Source organism: Pantherophis guttatus, chromosome 2 (genome assembly GCF_059756535.1).
Source record: "Pantherophis guttatus breed Tessera chromosome 2, ASM5975653v1, whole genome shotgun sequence".
NCBI classification, from domain to species: domain Eukaryota; kingdom Metazoa; phylum Chordata; class Lepidosauria; order Squamata; family Colubridae; genus Pantherophis; species Pantherophis guttatus.
The window spans coordinates 140,501,245-140,522,451 of NC_142064.1; the positions used below are offsets into that span (position 1 = coordinate 140,501,245).

Sequence of the window (21,207 nt, forward strand, 5' to 3'; positions counted from 1 at the left end):
TTCCTTTCTATATGGCTTCTTTATTATTCCCAGGAGGAAAATCTCTGGTGTTAGTTCAATATCTTTGTCAGTTATTTCATATAACCATCTCCTAATTTTATTCCAGTATCCTTTCGCTTCCGGGCATGTCCACACATGTGAAAGAAGGTGCCTTGACCATAGCCACATTTCCAACAGTTGGGATGTATATTGGGATATATCTTTGCTAGTCTGGCCGGAGCTAGGTACCATCTATGAAGCATTTTGTAATGGTTTTCCTTATATGCCACCGCTCTAGTCAGTTTAAGATTTCTATTCCATGCCTCCTCCCATTCCCCAAAATTTATATCGCGCCCTATATTTTTCTCCCATGCAATTATTTGGTTCTTTGTGACATCTTCGAACTTATCGTCGCCTAATAAATAATTGTATAGTTTTGCCAGAATCTTTTTATTTGTTCCCATCAGGACTTTATCCAATCCATTTGGTCCAAGTTCTAAACCGTATTGTTCTTTGTCTCTCTGATATCTGGATTTTACTTGTGAGTAGGTCCATCAATCTAAAATTATTCCTTGCTCTCGTAAAGTGTCATTTGGTTTAAGCCTCCCTCCTTCGTCTAAAATATCTTTGTATCTGCCCATTTTCTCCCTCTCCCACCTATTTGGGTGGGTCAGGGCCTCCATCGTTGAGAGCCAATTTGGGATTTTTTTTGTAATATTTTTGCCTAATCTGGGTCCATGTTTGTATCAAGGAGTCTCTAATTTTATGTCTATGAAAATGTGTCTTCCTTTTCTTCTCGGTGTCCCAAATGAGGGCATGCCACCCTTTTTGCAAGTCATGGCCTTCTAAGGTAAGAATCCTCTCATTTTCCAGGGTGATCCAATCTCTTATCCAAACTAGCTTAGCTGCCCTGTAGTATGTTTCCCAATCTGGGAGTCCAAATCCACCTATATCTCTTTTGCCCCGGGTCTTTGTATTTTGTTACCTTCTCCAGTTCTTTTTCTTCTATTCTGCTGCTACCAGGTTCATCCACATCTGCTATCTAGATTTTTATTTCTTATCGACAATTGTTAAGTCTGGGGTGTTATGTAGCAGATACCTGTCTGTTTGAATTCTAAAGTTCCAGAGCACTTTAGCTTCTTCATTTTCTATTACTTTCTCTATTTTATGGTCCTATCAGTTCTTGCTTGCAGGCAAATGTTATTTCTTGCAAATCTTCCAATGCACCATTCTTGCTACTTTGTCATGCCATTATTTGTAGTTAATCAGTGCGATCTTCTTGTAACAGCTAACCAGCTAATCCACTATTTCTTTAGCTTCTTTGCAGAAGTAGCATTTGCTGTTTCTGCTTGTCTTCTCAATATATTATGGTTTTTTGCATAGTCAGCCAAATGTTCAGACTAGATTTGGCATTTTTATCCACCTATCAAGTCCTTTCCAAAGATCTGGTATAGGCAGATGTTGATGTTTGATTGTGTTGAAGCAGACCTCAGCATTCTATGACTTGTAGGCGACATCCTGCCAGTTATAGCCTGTGAGCAACATCTGGCCCTTTGCCTGTTCCTATCCTGCCCAATGTAGGGCCTGCAGCAAAGACAGCCCTATTGGTTTGGCCCTCCACAACAGTCCCAGTTTCGCGTGTGGCCCCTTGGAAAATTAATCCCCCCCCCCCCCGGTGTTAGAGGTATCATCATAGGATGTAAGCTGTTCCAAGTAAAGCTCCTTTATATTATTTAATTTATCTGCCTCCAATTTTGCACTTTGAGGTGACTCTAAGCAGCTTACAGTGTGATAAAATATGTACAGGTGAAACTCGAAAAATTAGAATATCGTGCAAAAGTTCATTTATTTCAGTAATGCAACTTAAAAGGTGAAACTAATATATGAAGACTCATTACATGGAAAGCGAGATAGTTCAAGCCTTGATTTGTCATAATTTTGATATTATGGCTTACAGCTCATGAAAACCCCAAATTCACAATCTCAGAAAATTAGAATATTACATGAAATCAATAAAACAAGGATTGTACATAGAACAATATCGGACCTCTGAAAAGTTTAAGCATGCATATGTACTCAGTACTTGATTTGGGCCCCTTTTGCATCAATTACTGCCTCAATGCGGCGTGGCATGGATGCTATCAGCCTGTGGCACTGCTGAGGTTTTATGGAACACCAGGATGCTTCAATAGCGGCCTTCAGCGCTTCTGCATTGTTCGGACTCATGTCTCTCATCTTTGTCTTGACAATGCCCCATAGATTCTCTATGGGATTCAGGTCAGGCGAGTTTGCTGGCCAATCAAGCACAGTAATCCCATGGTCATTGAACTAGGTTTTGGTACTTTTGGCAGTGTGGGCAGTGCCAAGTCCTGCTGGAAAATGAAGTCAGCATCCCCATAAAGCTTGTCTGTGGAAGGAAGCATGAAGTGCTCCAAAATCTCCTGGTAGACGGCTACATTGACCCTGGACTTAATGAAGCACAGTGGACCAACACCAGCAGATGACATGGCTCCCCAAATCAACACAGACTGTGGAAACTTCACACTGGACTTCAAGCATCTTGCAGTGTGTGCCTCTCCATTCTTCCTCCAGACTCTGGGTCCTTGGTTTCTAAATGATATGCAAAAGTTGCTCTCATTAGAAAAGAGAACTTTGGACCACTGAGCAACAGACCAGTTCTTTTTTTCTTTAGCCCAGGTAAGACGCTTCTGACGTTGTTTGTTATTCAGGAGCAGCTTGACAAGAGGAATACGACATTTGAAGCCCATGTCCAGGATCTGTCTGTGTGGTGGCTCTTGATGCACTGACTCCAGCCTCAGTCCACTCCTTGTGAAAGTCCCCAACACTTTTGAATGGCCTTTTCCTGACAATCCTCTCCAGGCTGCGGTCATCCCTGCTGCTTGTGCACCTTTTTCTTCCACACTTTTCCCTTCCACATAACTTTCTATTAATGTGCTTTGATACAGCACTTTGGGAACATCCAACTTCTTTTGCAATTACCTTTTGAGGCTTTCCCTCCTTATGGAGGGTGTCAACGATGGTTTTCTGCACAGCTGTCAGGTCAGCAGTCTTTCCCATGGTTGTGATTCCTACTGAACCAGACTGAGAGACCATTTAAAGGCTCAGGAACCCTTTGCAGGTGTTATGGCTTAATTAGCTGATTAGAGTGGGACACTTTGAGCCTAGAATATTGAACCTTTTCATGATATTCTAATTTTCTGAGATTGTGAATTTGGGGTTTTCATGAGCTGTAAGCCATAATCATCAAAATTATGACAAATCAAGGCTTGAACTATCTCGTTTTGCATGTAATGAGTCTATCTCATATATTAGTTTCACCTTTTAAGTTGCATTACTGAAATAAATGAACTTTTGCACAATATTCTAATTTTTCGAATTTCACCTGTAAATATAAAAACAATTATAAATGTAAAAATGATTACAATGACAAAAAATTCAAGCAAACTAAAAACCCTGGGTTTGGAGCAGAGAGGTGGTTCTCTTATGACTGCACCAACCACCTCCAGCCAAGAACTTCTCCTTCAGTGCTCCAAACCAACGGGCACTGCCAAGTTTTAAGGCTTACCTGATGGTTAAAAGAGAGGAGGTAGATCTCACCTCCTGTGACAAGATCTCTAAGAGGGTGGGGGCTCCTCTCCTGGATCCCACCAGCTGAAATTCCTTGGCTGATGGGATCCATAGTAGGCCAGCACAAGTGGATGGGCCAATCCCATTGGGGAAAGATGATTCTGCAGATATCCTGAACACATGCCAAAAAGGGCTTTAAAGCAACACCTTGAATAGCATCCAGAAGCAGATTGTCAGCCAGTTGCAGCTCACATAACAGTGCTATTACGTGTGCCACCCTAGGGGCCTTCCAAACTGTTCATGCCACTGCATTCTGGACCAATTATAGCTTTCAAATACTCTTAAAGGGTAGCCCCATGTAGGAGAACATTGCAATAATTCAACTGTTTTTGAAAAACAGTAGACTTTAGAATATAATACTTCAGAATAACTACTAAAGGGAGAAATCTTTACATGGCTGTAGGGCGACTTTTAAGATTATTGCGGCTGGCACGGGTTTATCTGACTTATTAGGTTCTTGTTTATATTCCAGGGTTTGTCACAGTGATGAAATCTGAACTGGTTTATTACCAGTTTGCTGGCTGCGCATGCGCAGTGCGCACCATGCACCAAATGCAAGGTGCACACGTGCAGTGCACGCCAAAAAGAGGCATGCAGTAAGTAGAACAGCGTGCGAGGGGGGGTGATCAGCTGTGGCACGCAATCGTTTTTTTACTTTTAAAAGCATTGCTTTTAAAAGTATATTTTTTTACAACCTCTTGTAAAAAATGGTTTTAAAAGTAAAAAAAAAAAAGCCTCTGACGATTAGGCAACTCAGATGGGATCATCAGAGCCTTTTAAAAGGATTTTTAAACAGCGTCTTCAGCCGAAGAGGTTGTAGAAAAAATGTTTTTAAAAGTAAAAAAAAAAAAGCCTCTGATGATCACACAGCTCAACTGGGCATGGGGGTGGGCAGGGATTTTTGCTACAGGTTCTCCGAACTACCCACCCCCATCGCTACTGGATTGGGTGATCCGGTCCAAACCAGAAGCATTTTACCCCTGGTTTGTCAGTTTGCAAGAGAAACAAATGTTCTATCTAGTCAAGGTCAGGTCTTGTATTCTTGATATCATGGAAATAAGATCATGAGGTTTTGGTCCCAGGTTTTGATAAAATAGTGGTATTGCCCCTTCAAATGGGAGCTTCACCCAAACCTAGCACTGGGTCTTGTGTGCATTGACTGTCATGTAGTCTCTCTGTTATTCTACCACTGGAAATTTCAATAACTGAACAGAGATTTGTTGTTTGACATGTATTTCTGTTTAAATCTGTCTACTAAACTTAATAATAAAGCTTTAAAATCTGTTACTTACTGGTGTGTTTATTGTCTCTGGATCCTCAAAGACCCAATTGGCTGGCACTTGACATTGGCCAACACTTGGCAGTACAAATATTGATTAAAAACTCTATTTATTATTCCACATTCCTGGGCATAAATCTCAGAAAGGGGCTTTCAAACACCAACAAGCAATCATAAAACTGAAGAAATAAATAAATCCCACCTCCCTTCAGATCTTTTCTCCAGAGAAGTTAGCAGTCATGAAGCAAAGGGAAAGATCACATTTCTGTGGTGCTTTTCATTGATCATTTTCTTTTTCTTGAAAATTACCCATCAGCTGCCAAATCTCCTACAATGTGGGTCCTTTAATTAAGCTCATAAGTCTCTATATCTAGCTACATATCTGTTCTCTTGCTAAACACAGTCTCAGGGAACCAGTAAGTGAGCACAAATCCAAACTCCACTTTTGTAGTAAAGCCCAGTTACTTACAATATAATAAACTATAAAAATATAATAAATCCAACCATATACCTCTGCCTGAATGTATCTGAAACTATTTCAGCATCAGGCTGACTGGATCTGAATGGACTTGGAAACTAAGTAGGATTGGGCCTGACTGGTGTAGAGGCTGGAACCTTCTAAGAATTCTAGGTCTATAAATTACATTATTAAGGTAAAACAAACAAATCCTGAAAAAAGGCAGTGCCAAACTCCTCCTACACTGCTACAAAGAACTATGTGAAGTTATTAGAAGTTGAACTCCTTTTAAAGATGTTGCCTTTTTATTTATGAAGAACTCTAGAAGGACCACATGTACTACAGGGATTTTCATGTCCACATATAGCTCAGATTTACTAGATTATACTATATGACAGTGCTCCCCAAACCTGCATAAATTACCCAAAATTGAATAAAAATGGTTTTTTGGGGGGTAATAACAGCACAAACCTATATGTTTTTCTATATTGTTAATGCTTTACCTACATTGAGTAGAAAGAACTTTTTGATTAACAGTTTTGGGTAATAAAGAAAAAGTTTGTGGAGCACTGATATATAGAATATAACATTCTACATTAAAAGACAGTAGTGTATTGCATTACACTAGGCATGACTTACATATACCACTGAAATAGTGCACATCAGGATAACAGATCTATAAACTAAGCATCTCAAGCACTTCTAGATTTTCACACAGGGTATCAATTTTCTACAGAAAGGCATACCAACAGTCAACTTTTAGGGTAACCAGATAAACTTCAACATGTAAGCAATATACATTACGATGACGCCTGGAGTCCTTGTGTGCGAGATGGCCGTCTATATAAATTAGATAGATTGATGATAGATAGATAGATAGACAGACAGACAGACAAACCTTTTACCTTTCAGTTGGTATTCTGCCACCTTAGCAAATACCAAACCCATTTAACAATCTAATTTATCTGTAATTTTTACATTTGCTTTCAATAATAACATAAATTAATATGATTTAATTTAAACTTGAGATTGTATTATATAGAAAGCCATGGCCATTGGTTTTACATTGGTTTGTACATAATAATAATATAGTTTCCTCATTTGCATTTATGTAAAGGAAAATATGCTCCTGAGTCCTCTTTTTCTGCCACTTTCTCATGGCACTGCCTTTATTTTGTTGTTCATCTATAATTGAGCAAGTACTATACTATCTTCAGCTGTTCTAAGTTGAGGGGTATTTTTCTCCCTTAGGCTAATTGTGATCATTGTCAGCTTCAAGATATGAAAAATCTGAGGGGTTGTTGCCAGTGGTACAGTCAGATCATCATCAATCCAACACTGGTAATTTTATCCTGATGTGAGCATGTCCTCCTCCCTTCTGAATCTTAGGCACTATCCTTCATGGGCTATTTTGGAGAATCAAAAACTCTAGCTAATTCACACTGGCAGAAGCTGGGACAAGTAACGGGAGCTCACCCCGTTACCCGGCACTAGGGATTCGAACCACTGAACTGCTGACTTTTTGATCAACAAGCTCAGCGTCTTAGCCACTGAGCCACCACATCCCGAACAGAGTTTAGAGCATACTATATTGGATATCTCTCCCATTTGCTCTGGGCTTGTTTTCTTGATCTTTCAAAAACATTTGGCAATAACTTAGAACTAAATGAGAAGCAACATTATCAAATTTCTTGGCTACACCACCTGAGTTAAGAATTCCAAAATTATTTCGCATCCCTTCAGTGATCATAACTAAAGTGGAAAATGTGTTAGTGTAAGTAATGTAAACACATACAGATTAGGACAAAAATCCTAACTTGCTTAGACTATTAATATAAAAATTGAAAAATGAGGTAAGACATGTATAGAATCAGAGAGCATTCCAAAGTGGGCTGTATCTGTCACTCAAGCTAATGTTAATATACATGTAGTCCTTGATTTATGATCACAATAGAGCCCCAAATTTCTATTGCTAAGCAAGATAGTTGTGACATGAGCTTTGCTTTTACCTTTCTTGTCACAGTTGTTAAGTGAATCACTGCAGTTGTTAAATTAGTAACATAATTGTTAAATGAATCTGGCCTCCCCATTCACTTCGCTTGTCAGAAGGTGATCATACAACCCTGGGAAACTGCAATCATCATAAATACAAGCCAGTTGCCAAGCACCCAAAATTTGATCAAGTAACCATGGGGATGTTGCGACAGACTTTAAGTGTGAAAAATGGTTATAAGACACTTATTCTAGTGCTGCAAAGAGTCACTAAACCAATGGTCATAAGTCGGGGACTACCTGCATAGCTTGTGTAATACTGTATCCAGTTCTGCTCACGGTGACACAATAAAGATGTCGAGACCCTGGAAAGTGTGCACAGAAGAATAAAAAAAGATAAAGTGTCTGGAGGCTAAATTATACAATGAATAGCTGGAGGAGTTAGGCATATCTAGCTATTGAAGCCAAGGGTTGGGGGGAATATGATAGCTGTCTTCCAGTGCTTGAGGGGCTGTCAGGAAGAAGAGGGAATTGACTTATCCTATAGGGCACCAGAGGGCAGGACAAGAAGTAATGAGTGGAACCTGTGAAAAAGAGATCCAACCTAGAAGTAAGGAGAAATTTTCTGATAGTGAGAGGAATTAATCAGTGGAATAGATTGCCTCCTAGAGTTGTGGATGCTTTTTCTCTACATATTTTCAAGAATAGATCAGACAACCATTTAACTGATAAGGCTTGTGCCTTCAGCTGGTGTTTGAACTAGAAGACTTCGAGGTCACTTCCAGCCCACTGATTCTATGAAGGTCCAACTTAAGTTTAAAAAAGAAAGCCAGCCAGTTTCCAAAATATGTTCCTGAACGTACGTGTATATCCACTTCAAATGAACCAGCCGGCTAGGGTTTGGGTTTGCCAGTTAGAGATGCCGCAAAGTAAGAGCCGGGAGCGGACCGCGAGCGCTTTGTGCCTATACACCTTCCTGGGTACGAAGGCCTGCGGGCGTCGTACCCAGGCTTGCTCGTTGGCCTCGCCCCGTAATACCACGAGCCGGGCCTGCCTAGGCTAAGCGCTCGCCCAACCCACTACCGAAGGCGGGAGAAGGTCGCCTCACCGTTTCCATCCTTCGCAAAGGAAGAGCAGAACAACGCCAGGGGAAAAAGGGAAATGACCGCGAGTAGAGAACTCCGGTTAATCATCCTCTCAAGGAAGAAAACGTTCGCCGTCCGCAGCGGAGGAGGCTGGAAGGAGCCGGCGGGGCGGTTGAACCAGGCCTAGGGAAGTGGTTCGTGCGCCCTCCCGCAGCAGCTTCTTGGAACTCGGCCTCCGCCGACACGTGAAAGGTCCGAGTTGTGGACCAAGGGAAGAGAAAGGGAGAGAGGTTTTAATCCGCTTCCCTGCGGTTATTTACCAATTGCCAGGATGCGATTCTAATCCCCGTGAAGTAATCGATTTATACGCCGTTTATCTTCCTGTATCTTTTTAATACGCATGAAATTGGTGAAATAGGACTTATTGAATGGAATGGACAAAGAAACAGATGAGGAAGGAGACCGAGTTATAGGGGTCCATGATAGACTTTTAATCTTGGCTCAGCTAAAGCCCATTAGCTGCCATTAAGTATAGACAACTCTGAGTCACACTAGTGGTCTGCTTCATGTAAGAGGATTTCTATATTATGAAGGAAAAGGAAGCATGACAGATACCTTTATGCATATATAAGAAAGGTAAACAAATAAATGTATTTATAGCCTAGACTTATAGTTGGTCTTTAATTCAGGAACTTGAGGCATACAGTAGTCCTCCCTCTTCCCATTTTCCTTCCCACAATCCTGCACAGTAGCCTTTGGTTGGGCACTTGGGCTGAGGGGAAATGATGGCCCCAAACTCGCCCATTGAGTTTCTGTGGCTCAAGGTAAACTGGAACCTGGGTCTCCAAGTGCCAGTCTGATACCTTAACCACGACATCACACTCTCATTCCATCCTCTGGGCAGCTGAATGCACCTATTAACTCAACCCCACCTTGATTTTGCTTGCTATAATATGGGGCAGAAAGAAACAGGCTTTCTATCCTACAACAATGAAAAGCATTCATAGAGTTCATTACAGATGAAAATGCATGCTTTAATATGTCAATGAGCAAATTAAAATGATAGACTTTATTGTTAAATAATATTTTTTTCAGAAATAATGAGATTACAAGATAATTCAATGTGTTTAAAAAACAATGTGATATATTTATAGCACATTAAAAAGCATGTTTTGTTGCTTCATATGTTTGAAAATGTTCCACACTACAAGCAAAAAGAAGCTGCTGCTGAATGCTCACAATGTTGGTTTTGCTAAGTTGTCTCCTCACACAGAACATGTACTTAGTGTACATGCAAATGTACCCGCAGAACATGCAAATTAATGTAAATTCCTAGAAATTTTAATCGGCCACAGCCAATACCATAGCTGGTGTTTCCTACAATGTAGTATTTAGAATCTGATAAAAAGCATTTATGCACCACTATCTCCCTGAAAAATGAAAAAGAACAATGAGTAGTGACTCATATTATTTATAAGCATGCATGCATAAAGGCTATCTCTCCTCTTATTTAGTTTTCTAGTGAATATACAGCATCCAAATATCTTCAGTGACAGTCAAGGTTCTGATACTATAAGCCCAATACGGCAAACTTAGAACAAAGAATTAGGTCTTCCTCATGGCCACATTAATATGCATTCCTCTAGTCCTTGAGTAAGTATGAAAGTGCTGTCTCCACAGTAGAGCCCAACTTAGTCTGAGAACAGTTTTCTCTTACAGATTTAATTTGCAAGAAGTAGTCCATTGAAGAGACATTACGCTGCTTTCATTATATCATTGTATCTTCTAATGTGTAGCTTTTAATTCAGAAATCCATGTTTGAACAATATTCCGTAACACAGGAATTTTCATACATACACAGAAAGTTGATTGTGCATCCCCCTCCCTTCTCAATCTTAGGCACTATCCTTCATGGCCTTTCCTCTTTTGGGGAATCAGAAATCCCAGCTATTTCACTGGACTCATCAGCTCTATCTATGGAGACCATGGATTATCTGGTACTGTACATGTACATTATACATACTATATTGGAATGATGGGTTCAGAAGTACAGACTTCTCCATATTGATTATCTTTCACCATCCACATGAGTTGTCTGATGGACTTCTAAAATTAACCCAATCATGTTCAGAATATAGCAACTCCAGGACAACCTCTCTCATTTTATCAGGCAACACCCACCACACACACACACACACACACACACACATGTGCTACATGGCTCAGCTTTCCTATAGTTTTGAGTATGACTTTAGTGTTTTTTGAAAGGATTACAACCCCACTGTCAAAATAAACCCACTTGGAGAGCTGAAGGCAGACTGCCTAGTAAAAGCAAGAGACCTCTCCTGCCTAATAGGTTAGCTTTCACACTCTGTGGATCAACTGGTCAGCATATTTGAGGAGGCTGCACATTTTGACAGTTGGCTAAACTTCCAAATGTTCTGATTGGTGGATTTTTCGTTTTGGTGATATTCCATAAGAGGGTGGATAGTTTAGAAAGCTTAATGAATGATTTGGATTAAAATGTCCCATACACCTGAAATTGGGATGCCATCAGGTGACAAACCAGCACAGAAGCCATTCTGCCAAGATATGGGTTGGCAATGAGGACATAATTTTTTTTTTTTTGATGGTATCATTTTTCTGTTGCCTCAAGGCTAAGTGAATGGTACTTTACTGAATGAAGAGAAAGAATGATGAGGCAGTCATTGTTTAGCTACCACAATTGGTCATTAAGCAGAGTGGTCTCTAAGTAAAACTACAATTGTGCTTATGATTTTGAGCGGAGGTATACCGGTAGCTGTCCAGTCTGTTCTTGAAGACCTCCAGCGACAGAGCACCCACAACTCTAGGAGGCAAGTTGTTTCATTGAATAATTGTTCTTCATGTCAGGAAATTTCTCCTTCCAGATTGGATCCCTCTTTAACGAACGTCCACCTTTCTTCTTCCCCTGTCCTCAGATGCTTTGGAGAGTAAGTTGACTCCCTCCTCCCTGTGACTACCTTTCAAGTATAGGAAGACAGCTATCATGTCATCACTAATCCTTCTCTTCATTAGGCTAGATTTACCTAGTTCCCATAAACATTCATCATACAGTTTAGCCTCTCATCTTTGTTGCTCTTCTCTGCACTCGTTCTAGTGTCTCAACATCTTTTTTGTATCATGGTAACCAAAACTGGATGCAGTATTCCTAGTGCAATATAAAGAAGTGCTATCACTTCTTGTGATCTTGATGCTGCCCTTCTGTTGATGCAGCCCGGGATTGCATTTGCTTTTTTGGCAGCTGCAGCACACTGCTGGCTCAAAGTTAAGTGATCATTCACTAGGACCCCAAGGTATTTCTTGTAGTTGTTGTTGTTGAGCCAGGTACCACCTATCCTATAGCTGTGCATTTAGTTTTACCTGCCTAGGTGCAGAACCTTGCTTTTCTCACCACGGAATTGCATCTCATTGGCTAGGACCCAATGCTTGAGTCTATCAAGATCCTTCTGAATCATAAGTCTATCTTCCAAGGTGTTGCCAGTTCTTCCCCTTTCCCCTCCAGCTTGGTGTTATCTGCAAATTTTATGAATTCCCCTTCTATCCCTCATCTAGATCATTTATGAAGATGCTAAAGAACATTGGACTCAAGACAGAATTTTGAAGTACCCTACTGCATGTTTCCCTCCATGTAGATGTAATTCCATTAAGGACCATACACTGAATGCGTTTGGTCAGCCAACTGCAAATCCATTTGGTAGTGGTACTGTCTATCCCACATTGTTCTATCTTACCAAGACGAAGATTGTGGTTTATTTTGCCGAATGCCTTATTGAAGTCCAAGTAAACTATATTCATAACATTTCTCTAATCCACTAATTTAGTCACTTTATTATGTTATCTATGTGTCTCTGTTTTTACTTCTAAGGTGTAATTAATTGAAAGAGAATGGCTGTTCTATATGTTTTTCTGCAATTTCACACATTTGTAAAATAACGTTTATTTTTTAAATGCTATAAACAGTATGGAAATGTTAGGAACATGTGTAAGACAGGACTTTGAATTCATTAAGCGATTATAGAGTCTTTAAATAAATAAAAAAATTTAATAGTGTGATCGTTTTTATATATTTTATAGCGCATAAGCGATTCATAACAGTGGTGCTTATATTTAAAATGTAGATTAAGTAAATGTTAAGTTCTAAGTATGTGTGCATGTAGCAGATTAGAATACTAAGATTAGAATACTAAGTTTATTATATTGAACTACCACTTAAATCAATTAGTTCCATTACTGAGAATTTTCTGAAAAATGTTATGTTTGCAATGAAAAGAAAAAAAACTTAATCAGCTGTTATCCTATTTCAATAAAATTTGAATTTTATGCAATATGGAACGTTATCCATCCAGCAGTTCCCAAAATTAAGGCAAGCTGAAGGCTTACAATATTTGTTTTGTTAGATAAATATGAATGTATCCATTTTTTGTAACTTGCAGCACGCACATAAAGTCCTGGAAATTTTGGTCTGCCACAGCCAACACCAGAACTGGTGATTCCTATTAAATAATATTTGTTTGTATCTGGGAAATAGCACACCAGAGGACCACCACTATCTCCCTACAATGTAAAAAATAAAGATAAGACAAGTTAAGTGTTGCTTTATTGCTATTTTGAAGATTTAGCATATAATCCTATTTGTCTGAGTTATACTTGCCATGACATATCAAATGAAAATATTGATCATTTGGAAATCTGAATATCCTGAAAGGGAAATATTTGCTTTTGTTGGACCACAAGATTTAAAATTAAATTATTTTAATATACATACATTGATACCTCGATTGGGTAAGTTGCAGATTATTTATCCATAAAATGCATTTCATTTATAAAATCAAGGCAGAATACATAGCAGTCTCTCCTATTTTTCCCACAACAGCCTTCTGAAGTAGATTTTACAAATACTGGCCCAATGAGCTTCCATGGCTGAGGGCAATCTGGAACTTGGGTCTCACTAGTGTCAGTCCAACATCTTAGTGACTACACTACACCAAAATTGCACTTCAAACTCAGCATGTTAAGGGCTTATCTACCATCAGGCATTTTTGTACCCAGATATTGAGAATCACTCTGTATTTCCAAGTGATCTATTCTGAAAAGAGGTAAAGTAATCTGAATCAGAAAAAAATACCATGTTTTCCCGAAAATAAGACCCTGTCTTATATTTTTTTGAACCCTGAAATAAGCGCTTGGCCTTATTGCCATGCGCTCAAAAGCCTGATTGGGCTTATTATCAGGGGATGTCTTATTTTGGGGGAAACAGGGTATCTGCTATTATTTATTAATTTTCTATGCCACCCATCTCCCCTATAAAGTGACTGGGTGGTTTACAAATTATAAAACAAAGTAATTAAAATAGTAAAACATTAAAACCACATATTAAGATTTTAAAAACTATACTGAAACCAGAATTAGAAGATGGACAGGACGCCCTACTGCTATGCCATAGCCACTGCTAAAACCTTCACTGAAAGACTGTGAAAAAACTGATGATTTATTTTTCTTTATATTCATATTCATATGCATAAATTAAAAATATATCTCACAAATTTCTATAAGAAATTTAGTTTTCCTGTAACATCTTTTTGCTTTCAGGAATTATTATTATTTTTAATGAGTTAGTTGACTGGTTTTTCTCTTTGTGGGCATTAACAGTCACTTTTGTAACTATCTAATGATTTTAGAAAAAGCAAACTATCCTTTGAATTTTACTATAAAAATTCAAATAACCATTTTATGACATAGACTGTCATCAACTATTTTTTTCCTTCCCAAACTGATTGTAATCCTATTATTTTGGCATACTTCTGTGCTTCTACTTATTAAAAATTGATCAAGCAAAAGCGGTAGAAGATAGTTTCACAATATTTTTATAATGAAATAATTAACAATTTACCTGGCAACTATCAACATGTCCACTTTCAGAGCCAGCACAAATCATTTTCAGGGATACTGTGCCTCCATACCAATCATAGCTATTACAGATTTGCAATGGAATAATGTCAACCTGAGCTTCTTGTAATATATGTTGACCTTTACCTGTAATGAAAGCATAAAATAAAGCTGGAAGTATATTTGTGTAATGTAGGGATAGGGTAGGGAATCTGGTGGGGAAAACTAATGGAACTTTGAAGGTTTTGGGACTATAAATCAAATTTCCTGCCCTGTATACTTCATACTGTATCTACAGTCATTGACAATTTTTGCAAATTTTATATAACAAATCAATATTATTTGTTTGACTGCTATATTGTCAATCTATTCATTTTCATCTTTACATTACTGCAACTCTGAGTGACAGTTTTAAGGTCAAATATCACTATGGAGAATTTTAAAATTCATGTTATCTGTGCAGTAAACTATCATCTCACAAAGCATTACACCATCATGCTAGACCATAAAAAATTTGAATATTTTTTTTGTTTTATGTCAGAATATTGCATTTGGAATGAGTTTGCTTTGAATTTTCATTGATCATTTAGTGGTATTTCCATCAATCCTGGGTACTGTAGGTAATGTCTAACAGTAATGGACTAGCCCGCATCCTATGCTATTGGCAATATACCAGTGGCTTGGCTAAGAGTAACATTGTGATGATGAAAAAATGCTGGGAATCATAGTGCTTGAGAAATTGTAAATTCTGGCCCTCCAGATGTTATAGTACTGATTCTCAGCATCTCTTACCATGACCAAGGCAGTGAAAACTGTCACTTAGCAACATATAGAAGCCCAGAGGTTTTACACCTTTAAAATTTGTCCATTTGTTGAAATAAACTACTGTTCTGTTCTGTCCTGTCCAAGTTTTGTCAATAATGCATGCAAGAACAAGAGAAGAAAATTCCACTAACCATTGCATCCAGACAAAATTGGATTTATTTGATAATAACATCACTTCTATAATGTTTCTGAAAAGAATTACTTTGAAAACGTCAATATCCAGAAAAAAAAGAAAATTTTAAAAATGAATACATTGTGTTATTTATGCATACATACCAGTATCTAGAAAGTTTGGTAAAAAAGTGATTAAAAAGGTACTATCACTATGGCTGGTAACTTTTTAGTGAGTACATTTACTATTAGCCTTGATTTAATTTAATTTGTGAATAAGATTGCAGTTTAATATCATTAAAATCTTGATCTTAATATTAAAGTAATAAGAATAGATTTACCTTCTTCCTTTGTGCTTCCCCACCCACTTATATAACATGGATTCTTAGAGTTATCATTCAGAAAGTGAGCAGAGTCAGGTAAGCAGATAGGCTGGACATAGTCATTGTACTTCACAAATTGCAATAGTCTGAACAAGGCAACATCATTTTCAAAAGTTCCAAATTCATAACCAGAGTGGATAATGATATCTTTGATATCATATTCTTTAGAAAAAGGCCAATGTATGTAAAGATGATGCAAACCAACTACAGCCTTCCACTTGTTTAGTTTCCTAGGGGGAAAAAACCAAAGGTCCATAAGTGTCAATAGATACTATAGAATTATTACATCAGAGATACTGATAACAGAGTCAAAACAATTCAGTAATTTCACTTCAAGAATGTTCAGATTGGAATTCTGAAATCAAAGCCATTCTTTGTGAAAAGCAATCTTCTTATCTGTGTCATTAAAATAAAGGCAATTGTCTTGGAAATTCTGTTCAAAATTAAGCAAGGGATTCCTATTAGAAACTGGAAGTCAGCATAGAGTGAGGACTAACATAAATAACTACAGGAATAATTTTCGCTGCTAATAAAAAAGTTTCAGAATTAATACTCATCAAAGTATGTTATTGGCAGTACTTAAGCTTAAGGAAAGTTACTTCTATAGAATTTTAATATCAGTATTGAGCAAGAAGCACAAAGTACCAAATCCAGCTTCTTTTTCTTGAAGCTAGATGCTTTGCCCTACCCCATTTTTTTCCACCTTGACTTCTTCCATTCTTCAATCAAATTGTTGGGATTTTGGCTCTCTTGCTGACAGTCCTTGATCCTGTACTTATTTTGATTATTTTGCCATCACTGTCATTCTTGTCCCTAATTGCTTTGGTCTTTCTAGGTTCCTATATATTTTCCCCTACTTTCCTATCTCTTGGCTCTTCTTTCCTCCATATCTACTTTTATCACTGCTCTTCAGTCTTCCACATCTGGACACTGATTTCCAAAAATGCAAAGAGGGACATATACTGGCCTCTGAGGATGCAAAAGCTGCACACAAGTAGTCTATATTTCTTCCACTTACATTTCCTGAAGATAGCTTATTTTGTGATCTGTAGGATTTGTTCTGAACTGAAAATGGCAGATGAGTGCAACCTGTGAAATCTTACAGGGCAATTAATAGTACCAGTCCCTATCCTGATTTGAAGTTCCAAAGATAATGGATTCATAAACAGCTGAAATTTACCATAATTCCCCCTCATCTCAAACCTAGATGTTGAATGCTTTCAGGCTTGGAAAAGACATACAACTCAACAATAAAATGTATTTTAGCTGTAACAAGAAAGCCTGGACAATGTCTCTTTCTGGAATTTACAAAGTTAGCTGATAAAAGCTTTAAAGATTTCTCTTGAATGCCAGAGATTGATGCAAAACAGTAAGCAACTGGACTTGATTAATAAACTTATATTATTAATTGCAATTATTCTGGCATTTGTACTATGTATTTTTTTGGTACTTGACCTACAAAACACTGAAGCCTACAATAAATGCTTTTAAAGGTTTTTTTTTACACTTATTAAGCTCAATCTGTAGGTAAAGGTGTCAGAATATCTCCTGCCCTTATAAGCAAAAGATATGTGGAAGAAGGAAATAGTATAGGAAGGAGATTCATAAATAAATAACTGACAGCACTCTCAGAGTTAAACCAGTCCTTTTCTTTAGGTACTTCCCACGAGCATAATGCTGCACACTCTGTAATGTAATTATATGTATCACACAATTTGATCTCTTTATGTAATACATAAACAAGTTTCTCCTTCTCTTTTCATTTTTCCTCTCACTTTATTTCCATCCAGCTTGGCTATTCTTCCCCTTACAGATTCCATATTGGGACTACAAAAATCCAGACTACCATATGGCAGCTTCCACTTAGTGGTTATCATGTCTTGCAGAGGAGAAATGGTAGCCCTTCCTATCCTTGTCCAATGAAACATCTCATTTTCTTTTTTGCCATTTCATATGGAAGGACAGAGGGAAATGTGTGTCTGTCTGTCTATGCGTGTCTGGGGGGAGGGTTATTTGTGCAGGGAGAGAATGGTTGGTATAGTTAGATAGAATTTTTAAAGTCAGAAGAAATGACTTATTTTACAGGAATTAATTAAAATGTTTTGTTGCCCTGGTTCCTATTTTTCCTCTTTCACACGTACACACACACACACACACACACACACACACACACGTACACATGTGTACCAATTAATGGGAAGAGGAAGTCTCCTGTTTTCATTTCCTTTTCCCAAAATATTCCTTCTTTCTTTGGAGGATGAATTCCTCAATCAGTCTGTTGCCACATAATCTTGTAAATCCAGGTTTCAAAGTGTGTCTGTGAATATATATACATATCTTCACCAGAGCCGTGGTGGCATAGTGCTTAGAATACAGTATTACAGGCTAACCCTGCTGACTGCCAGCAGTTTGATCCTGATTGGCTCAAGGATGACTCAGCCTTCCATCCTTCCGAGGTCAGTAAAATGAGGACCCAAATTGTTGGGGGCAACATGCTGACTCTGTAAATCACTTAGAGAGGGCTGCAAAGCACCTCTATAGTGGTCTATTGCTATTTCTATATACACATGCACCAGAAATGGACAGAAAACCATTTAGAACTGAAAGATACATACGGATATTCATGAATGCAATGTGCTGCAGTCAGCACTGAGTTGTTACTGATTAAAACTCCTGCACATATATGACGATATGCTCTGTCACTGTAATGAATTTGAAGACTGACTTGCCATGGCCATGCCCCAGGTTCAGCATCATGTCCACCTACAATCCGGGAGGCCATTGTGGACTCATCTACCGCAGGCCTTGTTCCACATTCTAGAAATCAAAATAGTTTAATGGTAAGAAATGAAAGATTAAAACAAAACCAATGTTCAACAATATATTAAAACTAGCTCCTGAGAACTAGAAATTACAGGTAGTCCTCGACTTAAAACCACAATTGAGCCCAAAATTTCTGTTCTTAAGCAAAACATTTGTTGGATGAATTTTGCCTCACTGTATGACCTATCTTGCTGTTGGTTGTTAAGTGAATCACTGCAGTTCTTAAGTTAGTAATACAGTTGTTAAGTGAATCTGGTTTTCCCATTGACTTTGCTTGTCAAAAGGTTACAAAAGATGATCACATGACCCTGGGACACAGCAAGTCATAACTATGAGTCAGTTGCCAAGTGTCTGAATTTTGATCACATGATCATGGGGATACTGCAATGGTCGTAAGTGAAAAACAGTCAAAGTCACTTTTTCAGTGTCGTTGTAAGTTTGAACAGTCACTAAATGAACTGCTGTAAGTCAAGGATCACCTGTATTAGAAATTGATGGGGGGGAAATTACCACTTTTCTTGTTCATAGGATAGCAATATAAACATTAATTTGTCCCAAAGGTGCTTTTTCTAAAAGGCAAATGGACTTTCTTGCTTGATTTTTTTCCCCCTTTTTTCCCCCAAGGAAGCCCAGTTGATTTTTGGAAAAAGCACCTTTGGGACAACCATGACCTGGATGATTGAGACTCTCCGGAGACATACAGTATTGTATCTTCACTTTGAACAATCTTTTAAAAATTGTATTGTTAATGCTTTATTGTTCAAGTAATTCTGTGAGTATAATATATGATGGGGCTATTGTATATTCAACAATACGCAAGTTAAAAAAATATTTTGACCTTTGAAGCTCCCAAACACCCTCCCACCCCAGTTCCAAGTTCTCAATTGAAAGTTGGAGGAGAGATGGTCTGCAGTATGCTCCCATGGAGTTTCCTGCAGTCACTGCTCAACACCTGTACACCTGTACTTAACAACTTCCCATTTGGCGTGTCTACTACCGTAGCTGACTGATTAAACAAAGCAGAATCTCAGTTTTACCTGCCTCTGATTTGACTTGGAAAGATAAATGGGCAGAATTCTTGTCATTTTCACTCACTTTAAATAAATAAATAGAAATTCACCAATTCATTATCTTAGGGCAGTGATTCACCAATCCTTGCTCAGCACTTCTTTTATGCCCTAATCATTGGTTGTTTGTGTGGTTAGGAGCCAACGAGCCAGCGTTGCCAAATAGTGGCGACCTGGTTCACAAACCACAGTGGACTCATTCACACCACCACATTCTACTTCTTGGATGCAGATACCTTGGATTTGGCAATAAAGGGTGCAATTAGGCAGGGGATAGGCAGCTCCCTATATCCTCCAAGAGAACTGCTGTCATTGAGTCGAATGAAAGCGCAGCAGTGAAAGTGCAGAATTGGGCTCATGTCAACCGAAGTTGGAAACACTTTCAAAGTGGAGCAGGAAAACCCAGTTCCAGGCTATTATCTCCACCTCCCCCGATAGGAGCCAAGTTCAGGTTAGGCAATTAGCTCCTCAGCAACCCTTCCCTTCTCTTCTGGGCAAGGTGAAACAATGGCTTAAGAATGAAGTAAGGTAACGTTGTGTCTATGTATGGTGAACCTAACCCTGAACGCCCTTGCACCACCACCACCCGGGATCAGCATGAATTAGGGCTGCAGGGAGCAGCTTTCCTAATAACAGCGGTGCTTTCTGCCATCCGGTCTTTTGAGAGCAAGCTCAGTCAAAGGCCATTGCCTTACGGAGCAACGAGCAGGTTAAGTTAAATGAAATGAAATTCAGAATAGAGCTGGAAGGGACCTTGGAGGTCTTCTAGTCCAACCCCCTGCTCAAGCAAGGCAGCCTCGCTCTCACCGTCTGTGAGGGAGGCGGGGGGCAGGAGCTCCAGCAGCAGAAACAGCGGCCAGAAAGAAAGAATGGACGAACAAAAGCTCCGGATCATCTTCGATCCAGGAAGCAAATGGCGGCCGGCCTCCTGGATGGCTTCTTTTGCGGTTGTCCGTCTCGGGTGCAGCGCGGCTCGAGGGCCGAGTTTCCCATGGCGCGAGCGCTTCGCGGTTTCAGCACGTTCTTTCCTTTCCTTTCCTTTCCTTTCCTTTCCTTTCCTTTCCTTTCCTTTCCTTTCCTTTCCTTTCCTTTCTTTCTTTCTTTCTTTCTTTCTTTCTTTCAATCGTCGGGGTTTGCTCATCTTACCTCCCTTGGACACACACTGTTTCGATTTTAGATTTAAATTGTAATGTCTAAAATGTATCAGTTTTAGATTTTTTTAAAAAAACCCCAATATCTCATTTCAAGATATATATGCTTTGTTGTTACCCATAGTATATTTAAAACGGTCTGGAGAGTCAATAAAATTACTGACTTTAATGATGCCCAAAATCCTCAGACTCGATTCTAAAGCAACCATCAGTAATGATGCAAATGAAGAAAAGTGGCAGATGCCAGAGTTTATTACGCGCGGAGTCTTGGAACATGCGGAAGGGGATCGATGGGATATTGCAGTTCAAAACGTTGGGAGGAAAGCAAGTTCTCTACCCAGGCGGGGCAGTTCCCCGTCCTTGCAACTAAGGATTATTTTCTTCAAGTTCTGTTGGAGAGAAACCCACTTGTACTCGTTAGCAGTTAACTAGCTATTGGCACAAGCAATTGGAGATGCCTTAAGGTTGTTCTATCATAA

General features: G+C 38.8%; 2 protein-coding genes across 2 annotated transcripts in view; both read right to left on the reverse strand.

Annotated features, from left to right (window-relative positions):
* The window catches only part of LOC117662806 (transmembrane protease serine 12-like), a 39,460-nt gene extending 30,616 nt beyond the window's left edge, over positions 1 to 8,844 (reverse strand). The window contains exon 1 of the mRNA XM_060688870.2: positions 8,464 to 8,844. Within this exon, the coding sequence (XP_060544853.2) occupies positions 8,464 to 8,548 (85 nt within the window). The 5' untranslated portion in view covers positions 8,549 to 8,844. The remainder of the gene's footprint in view (positions 1 to 8,463) is intronic.
* Positions 8,845 to 12,652: 3,808 nt separating this feature from the next.
* LOC148115356 (transmembrane protease serine 12-like) lies at positions 12,653 to 20,568 on the reverse strand. The gene is made up of 5 exons (XM_087886935.1): positions 20,385 to 20,568; positions 18,303 to 18,504; positions 15,646 to 15,917; positions 14,373 to 14,515; positions 12,653 to 13,036 (listed from the first exon to the last, which is right to left on the reverse strand). The coding sequence occupies exons 1-5, from the start codon at positions 20,470 to 20,472 to the stop codon at positions 12,800 to 12,802; spliced, it is 942 nt and encodes a 313-aa protein (XP_087743061.1). The 5' UTR covers positions 20,473 to 20,568; the 3' UTR covers positions 12,653 to 12,799.
* Positions 20,569 to 21,207: the final 639 nt, after the last annotated feature.